Below are 20,155 nucleotides of genomic sequence, written 5' to 3'. Positions count from 1 at the left end.
CGTGTTTTTTATTTAATAAGACAATTTAGAAATTCGTCTACACTCAAACATTCATAAATGTCAGAAACACTCCTCTCCTCATACCTGAATATCTAAGCCTTTCTCAATCTTATCTTCTCTACCTAACCTTTCCTTTCCTTTCTAACACACGAGGAGAATGAGTCTCCAGGGAACAGTTTCTGGATGGCACATGAAACACATGCAGGTCCTGTGTCTAGAGCACGTAAGTCAGTGGTAAGACGCATAAGCCAACAGTGATGTGCATAAGAACCTAGGTGTTAAGAGAAGGGTAAAAGGAGGGAAGTCAGGACAGGAATCCAGGACAATCATCACCTGGCCATGCTGAGACCCTGTCAAGACCCAAATGCCACCTCTGTTTCGTCATCTGACTGGGTCACTTCTTTTTTTTCTTCCTCTGCCTCCCCTTTTCTTCCTCCTCTTCTTATTTTTTGCTTTCTTCTTTTTAAAAGAGTACTTCCTTTAATTTTTAAAAAATTAATTTTGTGGTTGGGTGGCATGCATGTGATATGCTATTGTGCATGTGTGGAGGTCAGTGGACAATTAGTTGGAGTCAGCTCTCTCCTTCTATCATGTGGGTCCTCAGCCTTGGAGTCAAGCACCTTTACCTGTGGTTCCATTTTGGTAGTCTAAATTGTGTCCTTTTCAGAATTCTAAACAAGCTTTCAATGCTTTAGAAAGACCTTAGTATGAGGGGCTGGAGAGATGGCTCAGCGGTTAAGACCTTAGCATGAGACAACTGTTTTACAGAAGTACATGTAACTCATGCGCACAAGGAAAAGTGGCCTTTGGGGAGAGATGGTGAAGCCGTGAAATGTCCTTGGAAGCCTTTTTTTGTCTACACGAACATGGGTGGGAAGAAATCTAGAAAAGGGGGAACTTTTACCCAAGCAGAAGCTCTGAATAGGGAGGGAGGACTTCACATTCTATGAATCGTCTTTCTTTTCCTAACCTGGATACTGACTTTTTACAAGACAGGTACGAGAGTTGGAGGTGTGGCTCAGAGGTAGAGTACGCGCTAGGCAGGTGTAAGCCCGGGTCCTTGGCACTGTGGCAACGATGATAGTGACGATGATAATCGTCACCATCTTCCTGAAGTTTTGAAAGAGGTCATTAAAATAACGTTTGAAATAAAACATCTGGAGGCAATGCTTTCATTTTTTAAATTTTCTAAAAGACATTTATTTATTTTATGTGTATGCATGTTTTGCTTTCGTGGTTCCCTTGGTAACCAGAAGAGCCCCTGGAACTGGAGTTACAGCTGTTGTGAGCTACCATGGAAGTGCTGGGAGCTGAACCCGGGTCCTCTGCAAGTGCAGCCCAAACTTTTCCCTGCCAAGCCATCTCTCCAGCCCAAGGCAATTTCTTTAAAAAGCACACTACCAACTATAAAGAGTATTCTGATTAGCTTGGAAAATGGTAAAGCAAAACCAAACCAAACCTTCCCCTTCCCCACAGACAAACAAAACAAAACAAACAAACAAACCACTACGAAGATTCAGTCACTGCTACAGGATATTAGGATGGTCTCAGGATGGATTTTTTGGGGAGCCATGGCTCAGCATGTGCAGAGTTTCATCCCCAGTTCCCAGAAAGAGTTCTACGCACTCTGTTTTTATTTTTATTTTTTTGTAGTGAAAAGTACTTATGTGTTTGTGTTTTATCAGTGTCTTTGGACCAGGGCTGACTCTGACCATTCCCTGTTTGGCCAAACATGTTACAATTTTCCCTACCTGCTGGCCCTGCCACCCCACTGATCATGCTGATTATTAAGCCACATAAAGTCACTTTGAAGAACAATTGAGAAAGCTAAAATTCATATGAAACAGGAACATGGGAGATGCTGAGGGGTCAAGGAAACACAGCATAGCAGCTTTGCTTGTTCACTCCTTTTAGTCTGAAATAACACATATTATTATTGAATATTCTCAGAATCCTCAAAAGCTTGTGTGTGTGTGTGTGTGTGTGTGTGTGTGTGTGTGTGTGTGTGTGTACGTACATGGGCATACATATGCTATTTTGTAGAGTGTAGATCTAAGGGCAGCTGACCAGATTCTCTGTAGACCATGTGAGTCTCTGGGATCAAACGTAGGCCAAGGTGTTGGGCAAGAAGGTACCTTTACCTTCTGGTCCACCTCTCTGACTAGATTCTTTAAGGAGGACCTACCGTGTATCTACTCCACTACATGATTCATTCCACTAAACCGAAGAGTTTTGTTTGATACAGGGCTGTCTACACAGAAATCCCCCTGGAAGATTCTGAAAATAGAATTCATAGAGAACTACTCTCATTGTTTTGGTTAGAGTAGATCTGAGATGCACCCTGGATTGTCAGTGTTTAAATATTTCCAATTCTGATGTAATCTCAAGCCCAAATGTATGACCTTCTGGTAGATAATTGTGCAAGTAGAGGTCTTCGGAGGCACAGACCCCAATACAGGTTACTTGTGCGAAACAATAATTAAGAGAAACAACTCGAGGTTCTAGAGAGGGAGTGGGGAGGTGGCAGGCCAAGTCCTCACTGAGGTCTGGCTCTAGGTAAGGAAGAGATGGAATGAAAAAGACTGAGTAAGGAATGTAAGTCTTAGAGTACAGTGCAGCCCTGTAAAAGCTAAGCAAGGCCATCAGAGTGTCCCAGGATAAAACCCTTCATCCAAGGATCCTCATGTCACCCAGAGACAGGTCTGCCTTCCTGTCTTGGCTGAGCTCAGCCAATGCCCGGGGTCAGTGCAGGGAGCAACACTGGCATTGAGGGGAAGGATTCTACCACACATCTTTAGAAGGATGATTCCCAGAGTCAAGAGCTTCATTTTCTGGGCAGTCTCGGGATTTCGGGTGTGACATGAAGTCCCTCTATTCAGTCAAGCAGCTTGCAATTTAATTTTATTTACGGAGTTTAGGACCTCAGGAGTATAAAAGATTTGTAATACTAGTTCAATCCTTTTCCTAAGGCTTGGGGACCTAACAGCTTCTCAATGATTCCTGCATAACTATAGAGTTAACATTCAACCATGCACAGGTAAGAGAGTCCACTTTTGAGTAGTTCTGATGATTAGACTGTTCTGTCTTATGTTGACCCAACACTTTCTTCTTAATGCTTTCAAGATCCTCAGGAACAGTGGATGAGACAGGGAAGGTGAGAGGTCATAGCTTAAAACCACTCATTCCAGGCCCTGGGCGTACACCTTAGTGGTAGAGCACGTGCCTTGGTTTGATCCCCAGCACCACAAAGCACAGACTACAGTAGGTAGGACTAGCCTTGGTGGAAAGAACCTGTGGTCCAAGCCGCCCTGGAGGCTGACACAGAGGCATCACTTTTAGCCCACAAATTCAAGACTGGGACAACACAGTGAGAGCCTCATTTAAAACAAACAAACAAACAAACAAACAAACAAACAAAATCCCTTACACCACGGTGGGAAATCATCTCCAGAGGGTAACTATGGAACTCAAACCAGCACACCTCCCACAGGGTGGCTGGGCCACAGCCAATGGGTGAGTACCTCTTTGAGCGACTCACTCTCAAGCAGGACTGGGAGGCCTCACCTTTCAAGGGGCTCTCTCTGCTCTGCACCAGCCAGCCTCAGCACCTTCACCTGAGGCTCTGGAGCCACTAGGCAGCTTTGTAACCACCCCGGAGCCCCTCCCAAATCTTGGACCAAGTGAAAATAAAGCTTTTGAAACAGGAAAAAAAAAATTAATGTCCATGTCAACTGTTCTTTCTACTCTATAATTGCTTTAACTTTTATCTCTAATTTTCATAGGAAATAAAACATGTTAGACAAATTTAGTGTCATACAAACAAGTTAATCCTAACCATTCAGAGGGCTTTTGGCTTATTTAAAGGAAGTTGCTGTGCCCGCTGTGAAATTATTTTTCCCATCTTCATGAGCTTGAGTAAAGACAGCTAAAAAGACTCAAAGCCAAAGATAATTGTCTTTCAATTAACATTGTTCACAGTTATGAAACCATTACTATATACACCCTACCAAGACTATAGATATTCACCTCCATTGAAATTTCCTACAGGTTTGCTTACTTTTAGGGTATTACTAGGAAGGGTTCTTTGTCTACATTTGAAAAGCTCTAATCTTTAAAAAAATCGTTTTCAATTTTAGCAGATTTCTAAGCACAAATTTCATTCATAAGTTTGTAAGAACTAAATTCTAAAATAGAAACAATGGCGCTTTGCTGCCACCTTGTGGTAAAATAAGAGATGATCATCCCTAAATTGTGAATAAATTGGTGACTCGCTCCCTATTTACAGAAGGTGGTGGAAGATAGAACATATACACCACACCAGATTGATTCTATTTGAAAAAAAATTTTCCTGAATCATTTCTTCTAAGATATTTTTATAAGCGTTACCAACACTGGTAGGAAGTATAGCTGCAGAAGTTACAAATGTTAATATTTCACTTGAGAGAAGACTCTACCAGCGGTAACTTTGATCAAGTCAATCTTTCTATACTTCATTTTCCTTATCTAGACCATCTACGGGCATCAAGGATTTTAAAGTGATAAAATAAAGCAGCTGGTGTAGCATGTAAGAATCACACCATACATGCTCATTAAAAACAGGCAAAAAGAAATGGGGGATGGTTTCCACTCTTCTGCCTACATTTCCAAAATGCTAAGACTAGAAATTGCAAGGGCCCAAGCAGCCCTAATGTTTGGATGACAGGATTTTTTTTTAAGCAGTAATAGCCTTTCCCCCTGTTAATGGCTGTATTTTCAATTGCATACAAAAATTGCATGCATGCATGCATGCATGGTTATGCATGCATCCACTCCCAGCACTTGGGAGGCTGATATAAGATCTCAAGTTCACAAAAACCAACCAACCTTAAAAACAAAACAAGTGTTACTGCCTCCTTATCCTCATCAGATTCAAAGGAAAAAGTCATAATCAGACACTTTGCATTTTAAAGTTCTATGTCTACCAGCGTCTACAACAAGGGCTTGAAAATGTATTTTACTGGGGACTCAGTTCAGAGCTAGAATATTTGCATAGTATATACAAGATTCAATTAACTCTGCAGAAAGAAAAATGTCTCTTTTGTCTCTAGACACTTCATTTTTTATTAAAACAAAATCCCGCCAAGTTTCTGTGTTCATTTGCCTAGCTGCTGGATTTTACTTCTACCTTAGTGGTGCTACCCGAGTCCCTTCTGCAGGGACCACTCCCTCCATAGTGAGGAGCTGAAGTCTGGGGAGAGCAGGCCCTTATCCCTGCGTGGTGGGAACAGTCCATGGGCTCTGGTCTACAGAAGCTAGCTAATTGGGAAGGCCACTTCTTTCTCAAGCTTAAAGTATATGTAGACCTGCCTATCCTTTAGCAGAATGTGAACTGTAGCCAGGCATGGTGGCTCATGCGGAAATCTCTTGCTATGAATGAGGTCAGCTTAGGCTGCAGTGTGAGACCTTACTTTAAAACAAACAACCCACCTCAAATGTGGTGTGGTTAGGAGTAGGTCAAGGGAACTGCAGATGTGAGAGGAACTAGGGAAAAGATTATGCACAATTCCTTAGGTCACATTAAGACACCTGGACTTTGCCCTCAGCATAATAGAGACTTTAAGGAGGCTGCAATGTAGTTCTGGTTGAATTGATGGTTTTCATCAGGTAGATGGATCTCGGGGGGCCTGCACAAACGAAACACCTCTGGCCAAAGACAAATTCTCATTCCACCGAGAGAAAGGGCTGCTGTAGAAACCTTCTCTCTGTGGTGACATATTGTGTACTCTTACGAACTTTGCCTGAAGATCAGTCAACAGAACAAGCCATTAGATTAAACATAGATGCCAGGCAGTGGTGGCACACACCTTTAATCCTAGCACTCGGGAGACAGAGATCAGTCTGGATCTCTGTGACTTCAAAGTCACCCTGAACTACATGAGATTGACTCAGTCTGGGAGAGAAACAGAGCAGTGGTGGCACACACTTTTAATCCCATTACTTGGGAGTCACACGCCTTTAATTCCAGCACTTGAGATCTCATGCCTTTGTTTGGGAAGCACACGTCTTTAATCCCAGGATGTGATGGCTGGGTGGAGAAAGGTATGTAAGGTGCGAGGAGACAGCAACTAGACACTTTTTCAGGCTGAGGAGTTGGTGAGGTAAGAAGTAGTGGCTGTGGCTTGTTCCTTTGTCTCTCTGTTCTTTCAGCATTTACTCCAATTACTAGGCTCTGGGTTTTTTATTATAAGACCAATTTAAGATTTGAGCAACATCTCTTAAACTCAAGACAACACCAACTCTAGACCTTTAATTGAGAACGATTAAGCCATGCTGATAATGGACAAAAATAAGGGAAGCTATGCTCTGTGGAATGGACGGGCCCAGGGAGTCACTCAGAGGAAAAGCTCCATACATAGTTGCAAGGTGTATACAAGGGTATCCCCATCACAGAAAATAAGAACCAGCAAGCCCCTAGTTCTCAAATGTCAGGGATCTCACTCTTACTCAAGATTTCTACTGAAGTCTTTATTGCACATAGAAGCCACATCAAGTTCTGGTTCAGTGCTGGATTGTGGTAATGATGCCACACCAATGTGAATTCTCTCATGAATAAAAATGCTGCAGAAACAAAGTATTACAAACTGGTTGGGTGAATGAATGAGTCCAAGATCAGGGCTGGCTGCTTCTGCACGCTGAGGGGCATCTACATACACCACTCTCCCTGTTTCTGGTGTGGGTCTACTGACAAATTTCTACATTTGCAACATGCAGAAGCTCCCTGAGCCCTGCCTTATCTTGGTGTGGTGTGTGGTGCCTTGTGCTCAAATCTCCCTGAAGAGGAATTGGGCTCCTTGAATTACCTCCCACTTTCACTTGTTTACTTTTGGAAAGACCTATCTCCTTCTAAGGTCGGGGATTAGGATTCCACAGCTTCTTCTGAAGGGACGTAATACAGCCCATTACATTGCACAACATGAAGTTAAAAGTCAGGTCACAGGTCACATCTAAACCCTAGGCTTCCAGAAAAAAGAAAAGAAAAAAAAAAACCAGCCAGAAATGAAATTTTCATGTTTTCAGATGACATTTCTCCCACAGGCCTCACAGATGACTTGTTGCACCCTGGCTGCCTGGTAATATTTATTTTCAAAGAAAATTTTTGTGGGATGGGTGTCTGGAGTTCAAATCCCAGGTCTCAAGTAGTTAGGCATTCTACCTCTGAGCTTTTACCCTGCTATCCCATGCCCCTTGTCTTCATTACCCATGCAACCCACTGTCTATAAAGCCTGAGCGAGTTCTCTCCTTACAAAATTGCCTTCTCATTTAATAAGTATTATAACTGAACTTTTTTTAAAAACAATTTTCATTCTGACATACTCCTCAAAAATGACACTAATTTTAAAATTTGGCTATTTACTTTAAAAACCTCATTTTGTATGTGCATTTGTCCCATGCATATAGGTCACAGTACAACTTGCAAGAGTGGTTCTCTCAAGTCCTGGGCTTGAATTCAGGTTATCAAGTCTGGTGGCATGTATCTTCACTTGCTGAGCCATCTTATTGCCCCAACGACTTCCTTTTGCCAACAGGATCCCAGAGCTACTTAAAATACGGGGACTACACGACTAGTACTTGTAGGCATCCTTCAAGAGCTTTGCAGACGAGATAGCGAAGACACATTGATTACAGATGACAGATGAGGCAAAGCTCTGCAGGGCATTCTAACAGCACAGAAAAAGACCTTGTCTATGGTTCACAGTACAGAGGCAAAATAGGATTTAAAGAGAATATCTAGGTATCAGTCTATACCATCAATCATATCACACCACCTCTTAAAATAATGGGAGAGAAACTTCTGTTTAGTTATATTTTATGAAAGGCAAACAAAATATAGAAATCTGAAGTTTTATTTCAGGAACCACCACGAATTTTGCTTTTACTCTATGTAAAGGTTATTGTATACACAGCGTTCAGAAATACATCTATTTGTGGTTGTATCAGTTTTGTCAAATGCAAAGGACAAGCATGACTCATACAAATATATTTTAAATAAGCCTTAGAACCAGAGTTTAATTGCTAAATGATTCATCTATTGAAAAAGTACTGTTTCACATTCTAAATTATTTTCTCAAACTAAAAAGAGTACAAGTGTATCAAATCTTTGCCAATACTTTTAAAAACCATGTCCAGTTACAAATTAGTTTAAAACTTCTTGAAAATTAATAATCAAGTGATGTTCCCCCATTATGTAACTATTATCACTTCAACAACCTTTGAAGAGACATTACTCATAAATTTTGGACAATTAAAAGCTACAAAATGAGATTGTTGCCAGAAGAGAAATGAACTGTAAGTTAGAAAACGTACAGACATTTATTCAGGAGGTACAATCACTAGGGTCCTTATGTCAATGATCATTCCACATTTATAATCACATGTATTTTTTTAACGTCTATACCAAGTCATGCTGGCAACGCTTTCCAGGTAAGCCATAACCATATCTTCTATTAAATTCTATTCATTTTAACTGTAAACAAAGCACTTGAGCAAATACCTTAAGATTTACACCAGGAAAATGACCTTAATGATGAAAACATCGAGAACAGGGTTACAACAATGTAGGGCACAGTGACGGGTGAAGGAGCCATATGTGGACAGCACAGAATCCTTACTCACAGTGCTTTCACATCTGAAAATGTTAAACATGCTCTTTCAAAAAACTTAAAATTTTTTTTAAAGGTAAAGGGGGCAGGAAGAGAAAACCCTGAATTTTACTACTGAATTGTTAGTAGGTTTTGATTTTGTAAAAAGAAAAAAAAGAGGCCAGCCTGGTTTACATACTGAATTCCAGGACAGCCAGGGCTATGTAGAGACCCTGCTCTCCACCCCCTAAAAAAGCTAAATTGTAATTATTTTGTAAATAAGGAAAGCCAAATACCTTTTAAGTCCATAAAGAGGTACTAAGAAATACAATCAATCATTAAGTAACTTCAGATTAAATGTACTTCCAGAGTCCAGTATAACTGGAAATTCCATGAGCCAGTGCTTTTCAAACCAGGGTGTCCATTAGAGCTACACAGAATGAGCTTCTAAAGGCAATAGGGGGTAGACTTGGTCAAAACACATTATATAAAATTGTTAACCAATACAGAAATGATTTTGACTTAGTTGTTATTGGAAGGGACCTAGGTATCAGTAAGTGCTAAGCTCTGTGGGGCATTCTAACATGCAGCTAAGACTGAGAATCACCAAGTCAACTCATTTTGAAATATTTGAGAGAGAGAAAACTGGGGCAAAGGGAAATTTGCATTTAAGTTACAAATGAAACAAACACCTATTATATAGTTACGGTGTGCCTAGTTTTATTCACAAACTGTCCATCTATTAAAGTTCCTTCATTTCCTTATTACACAAGAAGACTACTGTACACTTGCCACTGAGTTTTCCTATGGTCAATATTTAAAATTCTGATGAGATACGAGAATTCCATCAATGAAATCAAGCTATTGCTACTCATGCTCAATAGTACCAAGCAAAGCTATATGTATTTGGCTCCTTTAAGTTACTTTTATTTTAAGAATATAAATAGGTATCAGCCCACACAAAGAACAGATTGTGAATTACTGCAGAAGAAAAAGCTTACTCAATAAACTAAAAAAAGAAAAAAAAAAGTAACTTGGCTGAAAGTCTACAATCGCTGAAACATGAACCAGGAAACTGTAATTATAGGAGCAACTGCAGCCACAGCAGCTAGGCTCAGACAAGGTTCCCAGGGTTACTTGCCCTGTGATGTAGGAATACGACCACAACAATAATATTACTGCTCTGTATGCACCAACTTTAATACAGAGTTTTACAACAAATAACTCTAATAATCTTACAGTTAAATTAAAATATGTCATACTCTTCTATACTACTTTGGTCTCAACATTTTAAAAACACATCAGCTAATTTTGAAAATACACAATTCAACATGATCCTATCAATATCAAGCACATTTTGTAGTGACATTCAACCATGCACAATCCAGTGTTCAATTCCTAACTGATAAATAACAATGCTGATTGACTTTTACTCTGAAAAAAAAAAAAAATCACTGAAAACTGCAGATATCTTATAAGACTGACATTGCTCACAAACATGCAAAAATAGTACACACTTCCATTCTTCCTGAAGGAATGTTACAAAATGCCCATTTTTAAAAAAAATAAAGGTAATAAAGTTGTATTATGATAAATTCCTGCATTTCAACCCATCAGTTTCTTACCACCATCACTTAGACCCTCCACAAATGTTCCTATTATCTGTGACTGAAAATGAGCCACCTTCAACTTCAGCTTTTAGAAGACAGTCACAATCACACATCGATAGCTGCCTTCTAGTAAAATGGTGACATCCAGTGGACAAATGGTAAAAAGCATTGTTCACACTCCCATCACTATTCGAACCAAGACACGAAGCATTCTGAACCCCACTCACTGTGAGGCTTAAGAAGCTGCCTGTTTCTGTATCTTGACAAATCCTGCCTCCCCTTTCTGTCTCAAATTGGTACTGAAGCTGGGACAGTAATTGTGTTGGGCTCTTCAGGCTCCACACCTGAAGTTATTACCTCGTCTTGTTTCCATTTGTCTCAGCACAAACTGTCTCATCTCTAGGCATGGAAGAACCGAAATATGAGAAATACATTTAAATACAAATGAATAGCATAAAAAATTTGAAAAGTCGAAATCTGAGCTTGTTTGCATTTATAATTTATGACATACTGTTAAATATAAATAAGGGATTTAATCAGTAATGCTAATAATCAAATTACATCCTCTCGCCTCACTGCTTAAATATTATGAAAGAATACATACTTTAGCAATGATTGCTTCAGTGTTTAAAAATTTACTTTTACAAATCAGTATAAATGAATACATTATACATTGTTTAAATGAAAAGGTTCCACGACAGCTATGATTTACCACTGATGACACATATTGCATGTATGTTCTAAGTACAAAATGCAGCAGCCACGCCAACACTCAGTGTGATAACTGCTGAAGGCTAGACTGCCAGGGTTAATTTCTCGGAAAACTGAAAAGAAATTTCACAAAGAAATTGCAGTAATCAAAAGGAAGTTTGGAGAACTGTTATTTGTAATTAAGTTGCCAAATGAAGAAAACCTCTTCTTAAAAAAAGATTAAGAATGTAAAAGTACACTTTAATATTAAAAAAGCATTTTTAAAAATCTATAACAACTTTGTGACAAAATCTGCATTTGAAAAAGGCCTGTAAAAACAGCAGGACAGAACTGCCCTCATCACCTTTTACTTTTTCTCGTGAGAAAAAAAGTGTATGCTTCTCTACAACCATAAGTGATGCTAAAATAGGCATTTATAAAATGGCAAGAAGATTTCACGGAAGTTTCTAGTGTTTTACAATCACTGGCACTGAGGCCATCAGTAGGTCACAAGTAAAACTTTTCTAGCTAAAAGCAAAGAGTAACATAAAGTTTTTAAATGATTAGGTCTGTTGTCTGCGCTTTGCTGATCTCATTTTTTCAAAGCGTGATTCCATTTCTTCCAAGACTTTTGGCGTATACCGTACAACGAGTTTAACCTTCCCTTGGGCTGCCTTCAGTAGCTCTACAGCTTTCTCATGATGTTCTCCTTCGACACTCTGAAAAAATGCACACACACAAAAACAATTAACAAGTAATTCAACAATTAACAAGTAAATTAGTTTACAAGTAATCCAACCTGAAAAAGTGTTTAAAACACAATTAAGTAAAAATTTTAAATGTTACATCGTTTCAGCACTATAAAAATAATAATCTTACTATCTATCACTTTAATCAATGTGAAATCCTATGAGACACATTTGTGCACACTATAGGAATTTACACACCATATTATTGCACTAGGTCAGCAGTAAATCAAGTAACTGCCATTCTACACAAGTGAAATGTGGGTTTATCTCTAATTTACACACAGCTTTAGCTCCTCCAAAGCACTGCTGACTTATACTGGAGTGCTCTATAACCACCCTTAACACACTGGGCTGGGATGCAACTCAGTGGTCAAGTGACTGCCTGGTATTCTGAGTTTGGTGTTCAGCCCAACAACAACCTCCACTACCACCAGCAAATCAAGACAACCACACAACACTGTATCAAGCATTACCACCTGGGCTTCTCCCAAGGGATTTTAAAACTCAGTCTCAGAAGTTTTTCCCCTTTTATCTTGACTCGATTGCTCCAGTGCACTCCCAAGTGGCTAAAACACATGACTTCAAACAGCAAACATAAAAGAGATTTATCTTTACCACTCCATTAACAGAAAGCAGCTGATCTCCTCGCTTGAGGCCCCCATGTCTGTCAGCAATTCCACCTGGAATTATCCGTGAGATATAGATTGGAGAGTTTTGTTCTTTGCCTCCCATGATATTGAATCCAAGGCCCTCTTCTGTTTTGGGTAGCTCAACAACTCGGGGATGGGAGTGCCCTTCACTGGCAGCAAATGCAGCAACAGTAGCCTGAAAGAGAAATGCACACATCTAAGAACATAACTTAATTTTGAGGGGTTGGGGTTTAAATCCAGAGACTCAGATATGCTAAGCATGTGCATTGTTCCACATCTGTATCCTACAAAAGCCACCTTTGAACCACAAGCCTGTCATTTTAGAGCTTTCACAACTTCACTGTAAGTCATCAAACAAGTTTGTATGAGATAACTAAAAATAATAAATACTCAAGAGATTATGTAGGAAGTGAACTTCAGATCACTATTAGCTCCTCCAGATCTCAGAAATACACTGCTACATGTGCCCAGGGCTGGTTAAGAAGGCTTGCCAAGCAGACAGATGTGTAGCTATTATGAGGGGAAGTCTTCCTTGAGTATGCCAACAGCCCTGAGCTTCAGAGCATAGAGACTGGTTCCTTTAGGGGCCCCTGAGCCAGACACAACCTTCCTACATAAATGTGTCCTTATATGAAGTCATTTTGACTGCTATATTGCTTTTACCAAATACTAAAAAACAAAACCCTCAAGAAATTCAATATTCAGAAAGGAAGAATGCATATAACCTGTATGAATGCTTTTTGTTGCTTTAGTTAAAGTATCTAGCTATAGCTAAAAAGAAAACGATATAGAAGAGATGTATTATAACTATATTCAAATACAGGTTTACAGTCTGTTTCCTTTCCCTTCTCAAGGCACCATTTTCATTATGGATGCTGAATGGAAAAACAGTTTGAGAAGGAAGGAGGGGAAGGAGGGGAAGTTGTTGAGACTTACCGAATACCAACTACTATGTCTGAGGCACTAAAAAGAGCCCATTTTATAAACAGAACTAAGGCTCATAAGCTCTCCAAATTCTGGGGGCTACACACGTCAGAGGTAACCAAGTCCTTCTGGGGGTGGTGTCTGGGGGTGAAGGCAATGAAGTTTATAGAACAGGCTAGCTTCGAACTCTTCCTCTTCATGCCTCAGCCTCAAGTGTTAGGATTGCAGGTATGCCAACAAAACTTGCGAAAAATGTTTCTTTCGTTTCTGAGACAGGGTCTAATTTAGCCCAGGCTGGCTCCAAACATGTTAGAGAACCAAGATTAACCTTAAATTTCTGCTCCTCCTGCCTCTACCTCCCAAATGATGGGATTACAGACATATACCACCATGCCTAGTTTTATGTGGTGCTAAGGATAGGTGGATGCTTGCTTATGCATGCTAAGCAGACACTCTATAAACTGAATTATACCCACACACCTCCCCAAACCCCAAGTTTCTATGGATCTAGTGATTTTGACAAAGGAAATCTATACCTTTAAGTACTTGTATTTAATGAAAACTCCAGTACTTCCCTTTGTAAACCAGTAACTAGCCATAAAAAATAGCCTGAGCTTGTAGTATATGTTAAGGTATTCTAAAAGCACATGAAACACATTTAGCTCAATGTCTTGAGTTATTTGAGAAAAACAACATCATTATAAAACACATATACACAAACATGCCATCGACAGCCCCAAGGAGGTGGCCTAGGACCGACACTGTTCAATATGCGCAGGGCCAAAGTCAAGGGAAAATCCAACGGCAATGTGAGTGAGGGCTTACCCTAGAGTCCCTAGGATTATCATTTACTTATTGCTGTGTGGTGTAAAGATGGTAGCCTACTTTGATGCTTCCTTATCAACAAGAAAGTTACCCTCATCGATTATGAAATTAATGTTATAATCACAAATCTGCATAATGTACTGAATACAATTATATGAGGCATGATATGCACATTACTGTATTCTCTATGTATTCTCTAAACAGTATCACAAAATCTTACAAATCAATAAAATATTTCTTATTACCTGAGAAATAGAGTATAGTTTGAAATATATGCTAGTTTTCAAAGCTTACTATGTATCTAGTAACTGCTTGTTAAATCTTCAATTTATGCCTTCTGAACTTTATATATTCACACATATACATATATATATGTGGATAAGCATATACACACATATACACACATGTATATGTATATGTATACACACATATACATATGTATATATAGGCACTTGTTTGTGTGAACATATGTGTGTTGACTCACTGGCCAGTGAGCCCCCAGGATATCCATCTCTTTACTCCTCCAGCACTGGGGTTATAGACACTGTTATGCTGGCATTTCCTTGGGAGGTGAGGATCTGTACTCAGGTCCTATGGCTTGGATAATAAGCACGCACCCACTAAGCTCTGTCCCCAGTCCCTGTTCTGTTTTGGAGCCCCACTTTTGATAAATGAGAACGTTTACCTTTGCAGTTGCATTAGCTCTCACTTCAGGGCTGCTACTGATGTCCACAGTTTCATAAACATGTTCATATACCTGTAAAACACAATGTTTTCATATTTAAGTTCTGGAATATAGCAATGCTTGAGTTCTCTGAGAAGTTAACAAACATGTTAAAATTTCCCAAATACAGTTTTGTAAAATGTATAAAATATAAATGCTTTTCAATTTGGAATTTCAAAGGAATCTTTTTTTCTTTTACGGTGGTGGAACTGGGGGCCGAACCCACAATTTCAAACACGTTAGGCATATACAAAAACCTACCACTCAGTTCTACCACTGAGCTATATGCCCAGCTAAAAATTCCAAAAAATCAGAGACAAGACCAGCTCTAATGTTTTCTTCCCTGCCCCACATCTCTTCTTTCTTTTTCAGGCAGGGTGGTCTATAACTCACTGTGTAGGCCAGGCTGGCCTTTACTCATTGGAATTCTCCTGCCTCACTCTCCCAAGTGATTTCAGGCGTGAGTCACCAGTCCAGCACTAAATTATTCCCTACCGTATTTCTGAATCCAGATTTCAGTGTATTTCTGTAGCTGATTACCTCAACCATGGTAACTCACCTCCCTCACAGCATTGCAGAACTCACTCTGAAGGACTCTTTGCAAAGCCTGAAGTTTCTGAGGCGGCACCTCTCCACTTCTCTGTAGTTTTTCCAACAATTCAATTGCTCTGCAGATATCTACAGGGAAACAAAACACAAGTATTAATTCCTGCTAAGGATTCTCCTCATTCCTTTAGAACTTTGTAGCAGCTAATTAATCCAAAGGCTAGCCAGGTGTGGTGCCCAATATGGATACTCTTCACTCTAGAGGCTGAGGCAGGATGATCACCTGTTAAAGGGCAGCCTGGGTTTCAATAATGCCTCAAAAGCAAAGCAAACAACCAAAAAAAAAGCCAATTCCCCCAAGGACAATCCAATGACACATAGAAATGCTGTGAGGCTTGCTAACACTGTTTTAATTCAGATATGTCCAAATATGGTTTACAAAACAGAAAGAAAAAAAATAGCTTTATCAACCTGGTCTTGATGCTTCTGTGTGACCCTGAATAAGTTTCCCAGCCTGTTTTGCAGTTTTTCGCTGTAAAACAGCAATAATAGTACCTCATATGGAAAAAAGAAAAGGAAATAAAAAGCCTCACAAGCACAGACATGCCATATTGGTATGGACTAATCTTAAGAAATATTAAGGGATTAGGGGCTAGAAAGATGGTTCAGCAGTTAAGAGCACTTCCGGATTCCCAGCATCCACTTGGGCATCTCACAATTATCTAAAACTCTAGTTTCAGGGATCTGACATGCTGGTCTGGCCCCCACCACCATCCAACACATACAACTTAAAAAGAAAAAAAAAATTACAGAATCACATACACACACATACTAGGTTACTGTGACTGGGAAATTTACAAATGTGTTTTATGAACAAAGAACTTTAGAAAATGAAGATTCATGTTATAACACTATTAATCATGACCTCTGGTCTGATTTTTTTCTCCTAAGGTTTTTCTGAACCCAAGGCTCAGTGTATTACTACCACTAATTAATCAAAATTCCAGAAAATTTTAATTGTGTTCATTTACCTCCAAAGATTAGAATATCTACTATTTTATATATTCTAATCCTTAATACTTTTGACTTAAGTGGAAAAAGTTTTTGATTTCATGCTACACTAAAGAACCAGATATTTACTTCACAGAATTAGTTAGGCCTTTTCTTTGCATGTGCAGATGAAAAAGCCCAAATAAACTTATTAGAGAAGCAACAAGTTGATTCAGTTTTAGATAATTAAAGGTTAAAGTTTTTCTAATCAAACAGACCACCTTTGCTCTGATTTCTCATCTCTGGAATGGCTAGTAAATGTTGTTTCAGGAGTTGTTGATTTACAAAATTACAATTTATTATCCACACTAAAAATCCTATAAATAGGCCTCCCGAATGTAACTCAGGGGTAGAGTGCTCACCTAACATGCACAATGCCCTCAACTAAGTACCCAATGTGGTGGAAAGAAGGAAAGGGGACAAGGAGAGGAGAGGAGAGAGTAGACAGAAGGGAGTCCAATCAACACTTGGAAACAAGCTAAAAACTCCATTAAATCTGAACTGTACCAAATATATGCTAAGTTTGTGCTCCGGTGAATTATATTTTGATGAGTTAGAAGACAAACAGGAACTTGGTCATCTATGCTGGTATTTTACTATGAACTGTGAGAATATCTATTCGGTCAGAATCCCCAAGCAGAATCAGACTTGATGCCATCCGACTTGGTGATCCTGTTAACTGGCAACAACCAACTAGAGTACTTCATCCCCACCGATATTTTGAGCTTTCTACTGCATAACTGAAAACTTTGTAACAGCAAAAAGCAAATGCTAGAGGACAGGGTCCATCCACACTCTGTGCTTCATTTAAATAACGTGTTAGAATCCTCCAATTATTCTAGTTAACACCAACAGATTTGTTCCTCTACAAGGCACACTGACGTGCTCAAGAAGAAAGTGTCACAGCTGCAAGCCTACCTTAGTCTTACCCTCTGTCATAAAACAGCACTTCAATTAAAGCTCTGATAGGCTGGAGAGAAACAAGTCCGAGGAAAGTGGTTCCTTGAAGTGCAACAACTTTAAAATTATTTCCTTCTTGGACAATATTGAGACTGCAATTAGGAAAACTAATACATGCAAAGTAGTGTCAAACTCCATTCCACGCTTTGTTTGTCAACAGTACTCAAAATGCTTAACAGGTACTTTCTGACTACTATGACTTTCAACTGTAAAAAGCTCGCCCCAGTTTGAAATCTAACGATTTGGGCAGGGCAGAGTACAATGTTGGAAATCTGCAACTGGCCACTGGGAGAGTATTTCCACAATAGGTTTTATTTTTCTTGACTGTTTGCTCTAAGAAGCAATCAACCAGCCAGGTTTGCCACTGTAGAGCTTATAAGTAAGGAATAGCATCGCACTTGCAAGTGATTTACAACCAACTCCACCTAGTTACGTAATCTCCTTCGTAAGATCAAATCAGTTGGATTGTTTTTAAAGCATCCTCTCCGGGACTGGAAGGAGTGCAAAAGCTAAGAAATACCAGGAGGTTGTGGTCAAAGCAATGAAGGAGTCTGTGTTTAAACGGGGGCGAGGGAGTTTATGCGGGAATGCGTATGAATCGGGACAAGAAGGCACACTCTTCTGTTCATGCACAGGGGCAATGATGGTAGACAGTCCCGAGCCGCGTTGTGTGGCACTTGCTTTTAGGGTTTATGAAGCTGAAAGGCCCTTCTGCAGTGCGCATCCAGGGAGCCCCCGTGTTTGCAGCCGTGGGCAGGTCTTAAGATCCGAGCTGCGCCCAGTGGGAACAGAGGGGTCTGGCGAGCTTTCAAAACGCCGCCAGCGCCTCCCGCGAGCAGCAGCGCCTCCCGCGAGCAGCAGCGCCCAGCACGAAGGCCGGGGAGGCGCTCGGGGTGTCAGCGCCCCGGCCACCACGTCTCGGCTCCGGCTGGCCAAGCGCTCAGTCAGTGTCCACCCGCCCCACCCACCGCGGCCGCGACACCCGCCGCACTCACCCCGCTCCAGCCGGACAGGTTCCCCCAGCGCCGCCATCTTTTCTTCGGCGAGGCAGACCCACAGGAAATGACGACAGACAGGCCGCGGTGGACGGGGCCGGGAGCCGGAAGGGTGAGGGCGGTAGTAACGCGAGAGCTAGGAGGATGCGGTTTCACGCTGCAGAGCTGTAGCGGTTGAGCTTGCGCGGCCGAAGGGTTTGCTTGTGTTTGTTGGTCTGTGCTCGCCCACTTCCAACCACCCGAGGTTGAAAAGAACCGATATCCCGACTTGTCCCCTGCCTCGGGGAAGTCATGTCCTTAATTCCAGGCCCTGCTTGATCCACGGCAGCCTCAGGCCTTGGACTTGCACACTGACCGTCTCTCGACCGGTTTAAGCCTTAATATCCCAGATTGCTTTACTTTTGAAAATCCACAATTCGAATCTTTCCCACAAGTGTTTCAGCAGAAGGGTAGACGAACAAAGTAATTGGCTGGGAGAGAAGATGCTTCGATGCACCACGAAGTTAGCGCTTTTAATTGACCAATTCAAAATCTTTTGTAAATGAAGTATGAAGCATATATATTGTGTTGTGGGTCCAATTTCTAATTTGTAAAAAAAAAAAAAAAATTGTATGTATAGGCCTTTTGCCTGCATGAATGTCTGTGCATCATTTACATGCCTGGTGCCTATGGAGGCCACAAGAGGGCATTGGATCTCCTAAAACTGGCACTAAAGATGGTTGTGAGCTGCCAGGGGGTGTTGAGACTCTAGCCCCAGGTCTGCTGGAAGAGCAGCCCGTGCTTCTAAGGGTTGTGCCATCTCTCCAGCCCCATATAGGGCCACTTCTGAAAATTTTGTGAATCCAAATCCTTTTAGTCTCTAATTTAAGTGAAATAATTTTCATGAAATGACTAGCAAAGCCCTTGATGTGTGTTAAGTTCTCAACACCTCCAGGACAGGATTGTTTTAATACCTAATTGACCATCAGTGATCCACTCTTTCCATTGAACTACAGTTTTCTACATATTATTAGGTAGAGCCAATGCAGACTTTTTGTGTGAGACAGTTGAATTCCACCACTGGGCAGTGGTCTTCAAGCTTACTCATGCTCCATGCAAATTATGTAGGTTTTCTATGCTGATAAGAACTATTCTTATGAACTGGGGTTACACATTACTTAACTTTCCATCTCCCTATGCTTTTTTTTTCAATGCCTGAGAATCAAATCCACAGACTTATACATGCTACACAAATGCTCGATTATTGAGCTACATCTTCTATCCTATCCTCTGCTCCTTTGGAATAGTCTTTTTCCATGTCTTTGATAATTATCACATAGTCATAAAATTCCCAGAATTCTAAGTTTCAGCAGAAGACCAAGAAGATTTCTAGAGAAGAAAAAGTCACCTTCTAAGGACCAGAAATCAGAACAGGATCCACTTTTCATTAACAGCACTGGAAGAACACTGCATGCTATAAAATTTGTATAGAAAAGTAATTCCCAAACTAGAATTCTCTGCTTGCTGTCTAGAGCTTCCATAGCAAAGTATAACAAGTGGAATGTCTTCAAACTGCAGATATTTGTCTCACATTTCTAAAACAAAGGCACCATGTTTCTTCTGGGTCTACACAAACCCTTTCCTTGTCTCCCTGGATTTCTAGAAGTTTCCTGGCAGTCTTTGGTGTTCCTGACTTGCAGCTGTGTTACTCCAGTCTTTGTTTTCGTTGTCACATGGCATTCTCTCTATTATTTCATCAGAGCATTTACTTATAAGAAGACCAGTTGTATTGGACCAGGGACCTACTGTAATCCAATGTGCCTTCACCTTAACTA

At 40.4% G+C, this 20,155-nt stretch overlaps 1 protein-coding gene across 1 annotated transcript; it reads right to left on the bottom strand.

Moving 5' to 3' along the window:
* Positions 1–7,867: 7,867 nt before the first annotated feature.
* Positions 7,868–18,412, bottom strand: Lin7c (lin-7 homolog C, crumbs cell polarity complex component). The gene is made up of 5 exons (XM_052724825.1): positions 18,342–18,412; positions 15,350–15,468; positions 14,752–14,823; positions 12,283–12,492; positions 7,868–11,637 (listed from the first exon to the last, which is right to left on the bottom strand). The coding sequence occupies exons 1-5, from the start codon at positions 18,376–18,378 to the stop codon at positions 11,482–11,484; spliced, it is 594 nt and encodes a 197-aa protein (XP_052580785.1). The 5' UTR covers positions 18,379–18,412; the 3' UTR covers positions 7,868–11,481.
* Between the last annotated feature and the right edge of the window lie 1,743 nt (positions 18,413–20,155).

Source organism: Peromyscus californicus, unplaced genomic scaffold (assembly GCF_007827085.1).
Source record: "Peromyscus californicus insignis strain IS unplaced genomic scaffold, ASM782708v3 Scaffold_7__1_contigs__length_154581171, whole genome shotgun sequence".
NCBI lineage: Eukaryota > Metazoa > Chordata > Mammalia > Rodentia > Cricetidae > Peromyscus > Peromyscus californicus.
This window is presented reverse-complemented; position numbering and strand designations above follow the sequence as displayed.

Bases quoted from the DNA above. Each gene is read 5' to 3' on its own strand.
- Lin7c (XM_052724825.1), bottom strand. From the start codon at position 18,378: ATGGCGGCGCTGGGGGAACCTGTCCGGCTGGAGCGGG. The intron at 15,469-18,341 runs GTGAGTGCGGCG...GTTTCCCTGTAG, and splicing joins ACCTGTCCGGCTGGAGCGGG to ATATCTGCAGAGCAATTGAA. The intron at 11,638-12,282 runs GTAAAGATAAAT...GCATTTTTTCAG, and splicing joins TGCTTTCTGTTAATGGAGTG to AGTGTCGAAGGAGAACATCA.